Source organism: Oryzias latipes, chromosome 22 (assembly GCF_002234675.1).
Source record: "Oryzias latipes chromosome 22, ASM223467v1".
In the NCBI taxonomy this organism is placed as follows: Eukaryota; Metazoa; Chordata; class Actinopteri; order Beloniformes; family Adrianichthyidae; genus Oryzias; species Oryzias latipes.
In genome coordinates this window covers 28254680-28269169 of record NC_019880.2, presented here as the reverse complement: position 1 = coordinate 28269169, position 14490 = coordinate 28254680, and the positions used below count along the sequence as shown (strand labels likewise).

Here is a 14490-nt window from a genome sequence, read left to right as displayed (position 1 = left end):
CACCTCAGGGGTGCCCACATGAAGGACGGATCCTCCCCCAGGACGGACAGGCGATTTACCAAAAGTCTTAGAGAAGAATTAACTTATCTAACCCTACAACTACATATATAATCAGAGGCAGGATCCACAGCCAGGTGTAGGAGCGGGAGCAAAGGCGAGGTAAACGGTCAGGAACAGGAGCACGGATGAGCCAACTGGAGTCTGGAAGCACTCCCACTCCCCCGGAGGGGAGAGGAAAAGAAGGACAATACATGAATCACTGCACCAAACAGAAGCATGGAGAACTAAATGATAAATGATGGTCAAGAATAGAGAAAAGAGGAAGGGTAGAAGTAGATGAGAAAAGAGGACAGAACCCCAGTGCACCATAGCTACCCCAGCTTCAACTTCTAGCAGCCTTTTAAAACAAATAGTTATTGTTATTAAGTTATTAAGTTTAATTTAAACACATTAACATTACGGTAAGTTAAATAATCTCTGAATACTAGCTAGTCTGACAATAATCCTGTCCAAAGAGGAATGTTTTCAGTCTAACTTTGAATGTAGAAACTGAATCGGCCTCTCTTACATGAGCTGGGAGTTTATTCCATAAACAGGGGCTTGGTGGCTAAACGCTCGACCTCCAACCGTACTTTTACTAATTCTAGGAACCACAAGCAGTCCTGCATTTTGCGAGCGAAGTGTTCTTATTGGATGGTAAGAGACTATGAGGTCCTCAATATAGGGCGGGGCCAGTCCATGTAAGGCTAGGGCCAGTCCGAAGGTGAAAAAAGGCAGTTCTACACGCCTGAGAGATGTGAGCCTTAAATGATAAATCCTGGTCAAATAAAACCCCAAGGTTTCTAACTGTGGAATTGGAGGCTATACTTATGTCATCCAGGGAGACTATCTGAGCAGACAGAGCATCTCTGAGGTTTTTAGGACCTATCTAGTTGATATCCCTTGCAAGAAGGTTTTGACCAGTCCCAAGGAAACTAATCTCAAACTTGCTGCACTCAATGTCAGATCTTTATGAAACAAATCATTTTTAATCAATAATCTTATCTCTTCTTTTAATCTTGATTTTATGTTTTTAACTGAAACATGGCTTGACAAAAACACAGGAAACATAGTTCTAGTCGAATCAACTCCCCCCAACTACAAACATGTATCGGAAATACGAGAAAATAAAAAGGGTGGAGGCGTTTCTGCACTGTTTAGAGATAATATTGCAACCCGCAGACTATCATTTGGTGTGTTTTCATCATTTGAGTATGTGTCCTTTAAGATTGAGTTAAAACAAACTCCTCACTTACTCTGCATAGTCATGTGCAAACCTCCTCAGCACAGCCAAAGTTCCATTGATGATTTCACTGAAATGCTCTCAGTTGTGTGCACAGACTTTGATGGTCTAGTCATTACAGGTGATTTTAATGTTCATGTTGATAATGTCAATGACAGAAATGCAAAAGAGCTCAATGCTGTCTTTGAAACCTTTGATCTAATTCAGCATGTAAGTTGCCCCACCCACAGCAGAGGCCACACTCTGGGACCTGCTCATCACAAAGGGGGTTAATATTTACAATGTCAGTGTGGTTGATGTCGCCCTCTCTGATCATTTCTGTGTATTCTTTGACCTGTCTGTTGCTCCCAAACCACCGCCTGGCCCTGCAGTTGTCCAAAGGAGACAAATAAATGAGAGCACTAGGGCACAGTTTGTAGAAATGATAAACCCTGAAAACGCCTCTGGTGCCAATGTTGATGAAATGCTGAATTCTGTTACTTCTAGCATCTTGAATGTTCTGGATGCCATTGCCCCTATGAAGGTTAAATTGAGAAAACATAGACAGAAAGCTCCCTGGAGGAACGATGATCTAGTCAGGGCACAGAAACAACAGTGCCGCAGAGCTGAGCGAAAGTGGCGCAAGTCAAAACTCCAGGTTCATTATGAAATGTATAAGGGGGAGTTGTACGCTTACAACCAGATCTTATGCAGAACAAGGGAAAGGTACGTCTCTGAAATCATTGGAAGTTGCAGCAGCAACTCTCGTGTCCTCTTCACAACAGTAAACAGTTTAACTAACCCTCCAACCCAGCTACCAATAGAACTGGTTTGCACACCCAAATGTAATGAGTTTGCTGTATTTTTTAATGACAAGGTTCAGGGCATTAAAAAAGCCATCAACTCCACAACACATATAACTATCGAACGGCCACCTACTCACTCTAAGCTGACTCACTTTGTACCTGTCACTGACCAAACTGTCCAAGAGACCATCACCCGTCTGAGCTCGTCTACATGCTGCCTTGATGTGTTACCCACTAGATTTCTAAAGTCTGTCCTGAACAGTGTGTTGCCATCAATTACTCAAATAGTTAACATGTCTCTTCAATCTGGAATATTTCCAGAGGCCTTAAAAACTGCAGTCATTAAACCTCTCCTGAAGAAAAGCGGTCTTGATCCCACTGTACTGAATAATTACAGACCTATCTCTAATCTGCCAATTTTAGGAAAAGTCCTTGAAAAAGTTGTCTACCAACAGCTCACTGATTTTTTCTTATTAAACAATTCATTTGATGTTTTCCAGTCAGGTTTTAGACCCCATCATAGCACAGAAACTGCTCTTATCAAGGTAACCAACGACATCCGCCTGAACACTGATGATGGCAAAGTCACTGTCTTAATCCTGCTAGACCTGAGCGCTGCCTTTGATACTGTTGATCATGGGATCCTTTTGCACAGACTCCAAGACTGGGTTGGCATCTCTGGATCTGCCCTAAGTTGGCTCAAGTCTTATCTGGAAGACAGGAAATACTTTGTTGAAATTGGGAGTTGTGTCTCAGACTACATGGCCTTGACTTGTGGTGTGCCCCAGGGATCGATCCTGGGACCCCTTCTGTTCAACCTTTACATGCTGCCACTAGGGCAGTTAATACGCAGCAATAACATATCTTATCACAACTATGCAGATGATACTCAGATCTATGTGTCACTGACAACAGGTGAATATGGGCCGGTGGATTCCCTCAGCCACTGCCTCCAACAGATCAGTGCGTGGATGCAGAACAACTTTCTCCAGCTAAACTCAAACAAGACCGAAGTTATTATTTTTGGCCCACAGAAACAAAGAGAAAATGTCAGCAGCTACCTTCATTCTCTGTCTCTTAAACCCTCAAATCACGTCAGAAATCTAGGGGTAATCATGGACTCTGACCTGAATTTAAACAGCCATATCAAGTCAGTAACATCAGCGGCATTTTATCATCTGAAAAACTTGCCAAAATTAAAAACATAGTGTCAAAGCCAGACCTGGAGATACTTATTCATGCATTTGTCTCCAGTAGGTTAGACTACTGTAACGCCCTGCTCACAGGCCTCTCCAAACGAGCTGTAAAACAGCTTCAGTACATCCAGAATGCTGCTGCTCGAGTCCTGACCAGAACCAGGAAGTATGATCACATTAATCCTGTGCTCAGGTCTCTGCACTGGCTCCCTGTACCTCAAAGAATAGACTTCAAAGCAGCTCTGCTTGTGTACAAGTCTCTCCATGGCCGAGCACCAAAGTACATCTCTGACATGTTAGTGCCATATGAACCATCTCATACTCTGAGGACCTCAGGGGCCGGCCTCCTGTTGATTCCCAGAGTCAGAACTAAACAAGGGGAATCAGCGTTTCAATATTCTGCAGCTAAAATCTGGAACAGCCTCCCTGAAGTCGTAAGACAGGCCTCTTCTGTGTTCATGTTCAAATCTAGACTTAAAACATTTCTGTTTAGCCGTGTATATGACTGAAAGGTCCTACCTGCACTTTTCTTTCCTTTCCTTCCTTTATTTTTAAATCAATTTTCAATATATATATATTTTTTTTTTAAGTAAATTTTACGTTGATTATTTCTATGATGTATTGTGATTTTAATGCATTTTTCTGTTTTGTGAAGCACCTTGAATTACTTTGTGTACAAATTGTGCTATACAAATAAACTTGCCTTGCCTTGCCTTACTATAATGACCTCAGTTTTCTCCGGGTTCAAGAGGAGGTAATTAATTGTCGTCCAGGTCTTGATGTCACTGATGCAGGCGTTCAGTTTCTCTATATTGTCATTCTGGTCAGGTTTCATGGATAAATACAACTGCGTATCGTCGGCATAACAATGAAAATTAATGCTGTGTTTCCTGATTATGTTTCTCAGGGGTAGCATATAAAGCGTAAACAGGATGGGTCCTAACACTGAGCCCTGTGGGACTCCATAGTTAACTCGAGTGCACTGAGAGGAATGTCCATTTACATTAACAAACTGATACCTATCGGATAAATAGGATTCAAACCACTGGAGAGCAGATCCTCTGATCCCTATGTCCTGCTCTAGTCTATGGAGTAAAATACTGTGGTCGATAGTGTCAAAGGCTGCACTGAGGTCTAACAGGACCAGAATAGAAACTAGTCTCTTTTCTGAGGCCAATAACAAGTCATTAGAGACTCTAACTAGTGCAGTTTCCGTACTGTGGTGAGGTCTTAAACCCGACTGAATGTCTTCAAAGTGGCTGTTGTCCTGTAGGTGGCAGTAAAGCTGCTTAACCACAACTCTTTCTAGGATTTTAGAAATAAAGGGGAGGTTTGATATTGGTCTATAGTTGGCCAAGATGCTAGGATCCAAACTGGGCTTTTTCAGAAGAGGTTTAACAACTGCATATTTAAAAGACTGTGGCACGTAACCCGTTTCCAGAGAGGTATTTATCATTGTTGATATGGGATCATCAATTAGGGGAAAAGTTTCTTTAAAAAGTCTAGTGGGAATTGGGTCTAACAGACACGTTGAGGATTTGCAGGACGTAATAATTGATGCTATTTCTGTTTGATCCACAATAGTGAAGCAGTCTAATGTTACAGAGGTTTCTATGGATGCCTCCACTTCTACCGCTTCAGCCTGCTCTGGGCTGATAGTAGGAATAACTTGATTTTAACTTGTGTCTAATATTTGAGATTTTACTATCGAAAAATGTAAGAAAATCATCAGAGCTGAGAGAAACAGGAACATGTGGTTCTACTGAGCTCTGACTGCGAGTTAATTTAGCAATAGTGCTAAAAAGAAATCTTGGATTATTTCCATTCTCTGATATTAAGGTTGAATAGTACTGGCTTCTAGCTCTACGCAGAGCTTTTTTATAATTTAACAGGCTATGTTTCCAGATATCCAGAGACTGCTCTGAACCGGAGCGGCGCCATTCTCTTTCGTTACGGGTTTCTTGTTTAAGAGAACGAGTTTCAGCGTTAAACCACGGTGCTACTCAGTTTTGTCTAACGAACTTAGGTTTCAGGGGGACAACAACATCAAGTGTACTCCTGAGGGCTTGTAAGGCATCATTAACAAACTGGTCATTTATACTAGGACTGATGCTATGGGAGCTGGTCTCAGAGTATTTTCTCAGAATATCACTAAGTACTGGCTGAACTGTGTGTTTAAACTCAGACACAGAACGGTCAGTTAAGGTTCTTCTAAGCTGTTTCTTATTCACTGGGGCAGAAGGATGTTCTAATCTAAACTGGAAGGTAATCATAAAGTGATCAGAAATGATGGGGTTAAGAGGAAGGACACTCAGCTGGCTGATCTCTATACCATGGGTTCAAACAAGGTCCAGGGTGTGCTTATGACAGTGAGTGGGTTCATTCACACTTTGGGTGAAACCAACATCATCTAATAAAGCTGCAAAAGCCTTTCCTAGACAGTCACTGGGGTCATCAACATGAATATTAAAATCCCCTAATATTATAGTTTGATCAGAATCTAAGACAATAGTCGATAGGAAGTCGGAAAACTCAGTTAAAAATTCTGAATACGGGCCGGGGGGGGGGGGGGGGGGGGGCAATAGATAATTATGAATAAAACAGGTTTTCGAGTTTTCCTGTTTGGGTGATTTATAGACAATATGATGCTTTCAAATGAATTATAAGCATTTTTAACTTTAGGGCTGAGAAGTAAGCTAGACTGTGATATTACTGCCAAACCACCTCCTTTCCCTGAAATCCTGGATTTCTGATAGTTAGCATAAGTGTGGGGGGGGGGGGGGGTGCTTCATTCAATCTAACGTAGTCATCCTGTTGGAGCCAAGTTTCTGTTAAGGCTAGAAGACTAAGGTTGTTATCAATGATTAACTCATTGACTAAGAAGGACTTAGAGGAAATGGATTGAAGGTTTAATAAACCGCATTTAATTATACATTATAATTCTGCTTGTGAGAACTGCTGTCTGTCACTTTAAGGTTTCTAAGACGCGCTCCTTTCATTTGTCTTTCAGCACATAAGCTAAAGCTAGGACCTGCTTGACTTTCCCTGCATGAGTTTTGCACCAGCACTAACCCTAAGGGAGGCTCAGATGAGCGTTTTACACTGCTGCTCTGCGCCCGGGTCTCGTCTCTGGGTTGTCAGGTTGACAGACTAAGGCTAGCCTCTTTTACTGTCTGCTCAGTTCTCCTTTTGATGTTTTATCAGTCTATTGTTTTAAGTGCCCTGTCCTATGCGGTGGTGTGTTGGGGGGGGGTGCGCGAACAAAAAGGACATAAAAAAACTGAATCGTCTGGTCAGGAGAGCAGGCTGTGTGGTGGGGCGGAGCCTGGAGATAGTGGAGGTGGTGGCAGAGCGGAGGATGCTGTCCAAACTGGACAGCATCATGAAGAACACTGGTCATCCCCTACATGGACTCTTTAGTGACCAGAGGAGCGCATTCAGCGACCGCCTTCGCTCTCTGCCATGCTCCACAGAAAGACTCAGGAAGTCCTTTGCACCGAGTGCAATTAGACTGTTCAATGCTGCTGGGAGGGGAGGGGGCATGAGGAGGAGTCACTAAACGGGCATCTACTTTTTACCACTTTTATGGTTTTGCTTTTACTTCTTCTATTTTGTTTTTATTGCTCTTATATTTTTATTCCTTTTATTCTGTTTTTAGTGGGTGTGACTATTTTATGATTTTATGACTATTTGTTACTCAACTACTTTAAATTTCTATTGAATGTTTGTGTATTTGAGCAGCATCGGATGGATATGCAAGTTCCCTCGGGATTAATAAAGTACTCCATCCATCCATCCATCCATCTATCTATCTATCTATCTATCTATCTATCTATCTATCTATCTATCTATCTATCTATCTATCTATCTATCTATCTATCTATCTATCTATCTATCTATCTATCTATCTATCTATCTATCTATCTAGCTATCTAGCTATCTAGCTATCTAGCTATCTAGCTATCTAGCTATCTGGCTGGCTGGCTGGCTGGCTGGCTGGCTGGCTGGCTGGCTGGCTGGCTGGCTAAAATGTTTCCCTTTGTGTTATTTTTATGTTGGAAAAACAACAGTGAAGTGAACTTTATGAAACTAAAATGGATAATGGATTTGTTATTCATTTTTGTTTGTTTTTACACATATTTAATTTACACTTGATTATCTTGCAAGAAATATAAGAAATTTGTAAAATTTCACCTGCACTGGTCAGTACCCAGGTATTCATTTCTGAGTCACACTGGTTAGATTTTTGGCTAAGGATGTCCTGGATTGGTCTTAGGTCAGTGAGTCGGATAGAATCTGATCGTGCAAATTAAGCAAAATTGAAAGTGAGTCAAATTGGCTACCAAAAAAATCAAATCAAATCATTGTTAAAACCAACAGTTAAACCCCGACTAATTACCGGAACCCAAATATGTGTTTTGTTTCTATTGTATTTGTGTTTGGTGGAAAACTTTCTCCTTTCTTTTTCTAGGACTCCTTAAATGCTCTGGTCTTAGACTTGGACTACCCGGCGCTACGCAAAAATAAAAACATTGAAACCTTCTTAAACCGATGTAAGTGCTTCTATGATGCCTGTGTCAGGAAATGTAGCATCCTTTGGGTGAATCCACAGCTTTGTTGACACTTCTGTGCCCTTTTTTCCTTCTCAGATGAGAAAGTAGTAGAGGAACTTCGAGATCTCCAAATGAAGTCTGAGGACTTTGAGAAAGTGAAAGTGATCGGACGAGGAGCATTTGGTGAAGTGCAGCTGGTAACTCTTTATTGTTTTTTAATAAAAAAATGTCATCTACAATTTAAATTTCCTCTTTAATTAAATATAGTTTTTTTAAATACATACCTTAAATGCTGCATACCTTCAGAAAGTTTAATCATCTCATCTGTGTGTGTTCTTTTGTTTTTCCACTTTCCAGTGTTCTTTGATTTTTCTTTTTCTTTTTAAATCTGTATTATTTTCATAAAAATCACAAACATGTAAACATGTTGCTTTCAGGTCCAATAAATCCGACCAAATAGCCAATCTCTCATCCCGCTGTGCGTGGGATGAGAGATTGGCATATAAAAGGGAAATGACTAGAAATGGATTCTTAATGATTTTTGTTGGGATTATTGCAATAGAAGAATGATGGACAAATACAGCTCAGAAAAAATCTGTTTGTGTATCTGTGGTTACTTCATTCCATTAACCTCTTAAGATCTGGCATCCACATGCATGGATCACTCTTGTGGTTATATTACCAATTAATTCTGCTTAAGTATGACCCTGAGACTACGTGTGTAGAGGTTTAGCTCAAACATTAGCTTGTGTCTTAAGAAGTTAAAAATACGAGGAAATTAGAAAGTCATAAAAGTTACGAAAGCTAAATTCCTGGTTTGATGAAAAATAGTAAGTAAATCAATTTATTTTTACCAATAACATATTCACAAAGGACTTTAGAAGATACAAAGGTAAATATTTAAAGTTTTACCATATCAATTTGAGTTATTAGATGTAAAAAAAAAGAGATTTTGTTGGGTTTTAATTTTCTTTTGCCCCCCCTTGTTTCTGCACCATCCAGGTCAGACATAAAGCCTCCCAGAAGGTCTATGCTATGAAGCTGCTAAGCAAATTCGAGATGATCAAACGCTCCGACTCTGCTTTCTTCTGGGAAGAGAGGGGAATCATGGCATTTGCCAACAGTCCCTGGGTTGTTCAGGTAGAAGATTTACAGCTGTTTCATTAAGCCTTGTCACATGCACCCATGTAGGGGGTTGAAACATACGGGTCCTGCAGGTTTTTGGATTGTCTGTGCCTATGTAGGGTCATAGACAGGAGCGGTTGCATCTTAAAAGGAGCGAAAGTGTGTCTCGGGCCAAATCCAAATTGCCCCCCTACCCCTACGGCAGGGGTGCTCATTACGTCCATCGCGATCGACCGGTCGATCTTCAAGGACATGAGGGTAGATCGCAGGCCAGCAAAGATAAATACCGGTAATAAAAAAAATGTACTTCTAAAAAATCCACCAGCCAATCAAAATCCTCACGAGAAGTACGGGACTTGATTGACATGCAGAACGGCCAATCGGACATCCTCTGATATATAAATGTGTAAATTCTCTTAGCGCAAATTCTGTCTGTCATCAGAAAGTCGCTTTCTGACCGCAGCACGTCAAGTCCCCGGTAGAAAACCACTCCGGACAACCAGAGTGTTTATTGAAGCCGCCCTGCGTGTGTCCTCCTGCTATCAGCTTTGTGGTTCTCCCCCGATAAATACGAGTTCATCAAGGAAGCGTTTTTTTTCCCGTGGCACGCACTTCGTACAGAGCCAACAGCGCGTTGGAAATGCCACGCTCCCTGCATTGCACGGTTTAAAACAGAGCATGACAGACGATAGTCTCTGCTTTCTGTCTTTGTAATAAAACGCCTCATCTGTTCATACAAAAGTATTTTTGTGTAATCTTACTGTGTAGTTTTTAATAAGTACATAAACAACAATGTGTGTGTATATATATATATATATATATATATATATATATATATATATATACAGTCCCTGACAAAAGTCTTGTCGCTTATCCATTTTGTAGAAACAAAAGCGTATAACCTCACTTTTAATGAATCCATTGGTTTTAGAAATGTCTCATATGGGTCTCAGTAACTCAGACAATTGCGAGCACTGTGATAATAATCTACCCGACAGCTACATGCACGCACTGTGGTTCTGCACTCCTGTCCAGGCTCTCTGGCAGCAGGTATGTGCCGATTTATCAGTCTGGCTTAAGGTTTCAATCACTGCCTCACCGTCACTTTGTGTGCTTGGTGACATGAGTGCCATCGATATAGAAGAAGGATTAGCATCTATCATTTTCATAACTGTTTGTATTGCCAAAAAAACTATTTTAATAAATTGGAAAAACAAGAAAAATATAAACATAAGTCAACACAGAAATCTGCTGTTTGATCATATCAGCTTGGAAAAAATGTCAGCCCAAAGCTCAAGTAACTTTGAAAGAATTCAGTCTCTCTGGTCTCCTGTGGTTGACTCCATGACTTAGGGGGTGGAGGGCTTGGCCGTCGCTGCTCCTTGCCCTTCTGCCGTGGTTTGGGGTGGGGGTCGGGGCTTCCGGTGCCTGGCGGGGGCGGTGGGGGGCTCCGTTGGTCGGGGGGTCGGGTCCGGTGCCTGGGTGGGGCGGGCTGGGGCGCTGCGTGGTCCTCTGGGCTTGGGTGTGGGGGTGCGTGGTGGGGGGGTGGGGTGGTGGTCTGGCTTGGCTTGGGGGGGTGGTCCCTTTGCCTGTGCTGGGGGGGGTTGGCGGGGGGCCCTGCTCGGGTGGGGGGGGCCCAGCGGCGCCGGATGGGCTGCCCATCTGCACCTGGGGCTGGGATCGGCCCTTCCCTGGCTCTGGGACGGGACGGGACAACCCTCTCGGGGCCCCCGGTCGCTCTGGGTGTCACCCGCTTCGGCTGCGGGGTCTGGGGTGGGGTGGGGTGGGGGGCTTGTCGGCCCTGTCCTGTGGGGGGGCGTTCTGGGGGGGAGGGGGGGGCATTATTAGTACGGGTCGGGGGGTCTAACGGGTCGGGGTCTCCGCTGAGGCAATCAGTGGTTGCCTCGGCCGGTTGGCCTCCTCGGTCCCGTCGAGGCCTGACCAGAGCTCTTCTAGGGCCGGCGTCTGGGGGTGGGGGCCTGGGCTTGCTCCGGGGGGGGGCGACGCTTTCTGGCTCCTCTCTCTCTGTGTGGGGTGGGTTGTGCCGGGCCTAGGGTGTCGGCGCCTCCGGGGGTGGGCCCCTTGGCTGGGTGGCCCTGGCCCCTTTGCTGGGGGTGGGCTGGGGGACGGCTGTTTAACCACCGGGGGACAGTCTACCAGCTGTCCCCAACTTACCCCCTTCCTTATATAACCTCATATTAGGGGGAGGGGGTGGGGGGTCTAGCCTGCGATGCGCCTTGGGGGGGGGCTACTTGGGAGTGGCCCCCCTCCTATGGTTGCCGTATGGAGTGGGCCCCCCCTCTTTCGGTTTTATTTGCACCTTAGACATGTAGGGTCCTTGGTAGGGGGGGTGCTTGGACATCACTGCAAGCAAGCAGCAGATGTCCTCCTGGCACCCTACCCGCCAATTTTAACCGCACCTTAGACATTTAGGGCCCCTTGGTGTGGAGGGTGAGGGGACATCACTGTGAGTAATCAGGAGATGTCCCCTTAGTGCCCTACTCGCCAATTTTAACTGCACCCCCCTTAGTACACACACCCCTCCCCCTTCAATATATACATTCAAACATAAACACACACACATGCACACAAACACCCTCTCAAGCACCCATACACGCACACACATTTTACAAGGAAGGTGGGACCTGGGTCCATCTGTCCCCTACCCCTTCCCTGGTGGGGGGTGTGGGCCCCTTGGCGATGGCGGCCGTGTCCCTTGGGTGCCGGCTCCCTGGGCCCGGCGGTGCTCTCTCCGCGCGGTGGGGGGGTTCATATTACACCTGAGCCGGGGGTGTTCGTGTCCCTGGGGGTGGGTCCTGGTCCTTGCCCCTGGGCGCTGGGCCCCGCCAAACTTCCAACATGGCCGAGCCTGGTCGGGCCATATTTATAACACCCCTTGTGGGCCGCCCTTTTTTCCCCGGGGTTCCCCCCTCCTGGGCGGGGGCGGCGGGCCCCTGCCTTACTCCTACCTGGACCAACCGTGGGCCGGGTGGGTGGCTGCCTGGAGTGCGGATCGGGTCTCCCTTGGGGGGTCCTGGCTCGTACCTGGGGTCGGAGCGGGGGGATGCCCGGAACTCCTGGGTGGTGGTGGGGTGCTCGTCTGGGGCTGAGGGCGTCCCTCTCCGGTGGGGCCCTGCGTTGGGCTCTTCCGGCGCGGCGGGGGGCTGCTTTCCTGGCTGGGCTGGGGCGGCGCTCTCTTTCCCTCTGCGCTTCCCTGCTCTCTGGCTCTGGGGGCCTCGCGGCGGTCCTGCTGGCCCTGGCCTGGGTGGCGGTCTTGGTCGCCCGGGGGGCGGTTGTTCCCTGCCTGTTCCCGTGTGGCGTTGGGGGAATTCCGGCTGCCGCTGCTGCTGCGGCGGGGGTATGGGTGTGGGGGTGGCTGGGCGCTCCTCCTCCTTCTTTTCACATTCCACCATCCATTTTAGAAGAACATAAACACTCACCTGAGCACAGGTGTTAGCTCACCTTTGCACTAATAGTTTGCATGATTGAATGAATGAAAGATTTCACACTAGTTGGTTTAAAGGCATAGGTATGCGTTCGTGAACACTATCTGTTTTGTGTGCATGTTGACATGTGGACATTTTTGCGGCTAGCAGGTGTGTTGATAATATTTGAGTGTGTGTGAACAGGCCCCGCCCTTTTTGTACTACATTTGAACCGTACCCTAACGATAAACAACCAGTAAGCCTGTCTGCTCTATGCTGCTTCATGGTCTTACCCCCTTTCCCCTCCGATTATCACCCTCCTACCCCCCCCTCTCTCTAACGTCCCTCTCTCTTCTTCCCCTCTTTCCTTTTCCGTCCGGTCCAACACCAAAGATTTTCAAACATGATTGAAATTAATAAAGTTTGGCCTCAATTACAAAAGGGGTTTATTCAGATATACCTTTGGTTTGTCTGAAGATGAATAACCCCTCTTGTTAAAATAAAATACGTCCAACACAAGAGGCCCTCAGCTCTCATCTGTTTGCCTAGCTGTTGGACAGGACAAGTTAAAGAAAAAAAAAAAAAGAAATGTCTCATATGAAAGCTGAAACCCTCCCAAATTATGTTCAATATACTAAAATAAAATTGCTTCACTGAAGAAAGATTGATCATTTAATAAACACAGAAAGGTCACATTTTGGCAAGACAAAAGTTTTGTCGCCTTGTCATATGATGCTCCCAATCCTAGATTACAGCCTCACCTGTGATCAATTACTGATAAATCAATTATCAGACAAAAGTTTTGTCGCCAAAGAATCTTGATGAACTCTGGGAGGCATGGAAGACTACTTTCTTTGCTTTCTTTGCTATTTCTGATGACTTCATCGATAAATTGTATGAATCGTTGTCAAACCGCATGGATGCTGTCCTTCAAGCTCATGGAAGTCATACAAGATATTAAATATGGATCTCACAGTAGCACTACTTAATTCACTGATGTTATGCAACATATTTTTGTTTTTGAAGTAAATTATTTGTTAAATTTTCTCATTACTCTCTGTAGGCGACAAAACTTTTGTCTTGGTCTCAGGGTGAATCTTAGGCATGTTGTCAGAGGTCAGGTTGCAGTTGATGTGAAGGCCTGGTGTGCTGGGGTTCTTTTTATACACACCCACTAATTGATTGATCAGTAATTGATCACAGGTGAGGCTGTAATCTAGGATTGGGAGCATCATATGACAAGGCGACAAAACTTTTGTCTTGCCAAAATGTGACCTTTCTGTGTTTATTAAATGATCAATCTTTCTTCAGTGAAGCAATTTTATTTTAGTATATTGAACATAATTTGGGAGGGTTTCAGCTTTCATATGAGACATTTCTAAAACCAATGGATTCATTAAAAGTGAGGTTATACGCTTTTGTTTCTACAAAATGGATAAGCGACAAGACTTTTGTCAGGGACTGTGTGTATATATATATATATATATATATATATATATATATACTTACTACATATATATTTACTAGTGACATGTGTGACAAAAGGGGAACCTTTTGTATATATATATATATATACAAAAGGTTCCCCTTATGTCACACATGTCACTAGTAAGGTGTGAGTACTGGGTCCTTACTGACCGTGCACAAATGCTGCACGTACGGGGGGTGTCTGTGCAGTATTTGACGTAAGCGGGGACTTAGGTTATACGTAAGTGCCCATAGGATGACCACTGGATGCCCATCATGTAATTTCCTAAATTCTGACAGTTAGGCTGCGTTTATGACCACGCATTTATCACGTTGACGGCACTAATGGCCGAAAAAATGGGGTTAGAAAAAAGGAATTAGTACAAAACATCTGCGTTCCACCTACTTCACCGTTACTTACCCTTACGTGTTGTAGAAATGTTTACTTGGACCTGCCGCTTGCAGCTGCTTGTAGACCAAAATGTGCATGAATGTTTTGCCCTATGGGCTCACAGAGCGGTCTACGATCTTTAAATGTTATGTTGGCCATGCAAAAAAGGCTTACCGTGCAGGTTGACTATTGCTGACCCACAGACAGCCCAGATCAACCTGCAGTTTTTTGGGCCAAATTTTTATTTGTTTATTTTAGGAACCAGT

The 14490-nt window shown here is 44.4% G+C and overlaps 1 protein-coding gene across 3 annotated transcripts in view; it reads left to right on the top strand.

Moving 5' to 3' along the window:
• Positions 1-14490, top strand: part of LOC101172697 (rho-associated protein kinase 2) — a 72548-nt gene that overhangs the window by 29067 nt on the left and 28991 nt on the right. For 2 of the 3 annotated variants that reach the window (XM_023951816.1, XM_023951817.1), the window contains exons 2-4: positions 7735-7816; positions 7913-8013; positions 8819-8956. In XM_023951816.1, coding sequence (XP_023807584.1) covers positions 7735-7816; positions 7913-8013; positions 8819-8956 — 321 coding nt within the window. The remainder of the gene's footprint in view (positions 1-7734; positions 7817-7912; positions 8014-8818; positions 8957-14490) is intronic. The other variant, XM_023951818.1, reaches the window with a different exon arrangement.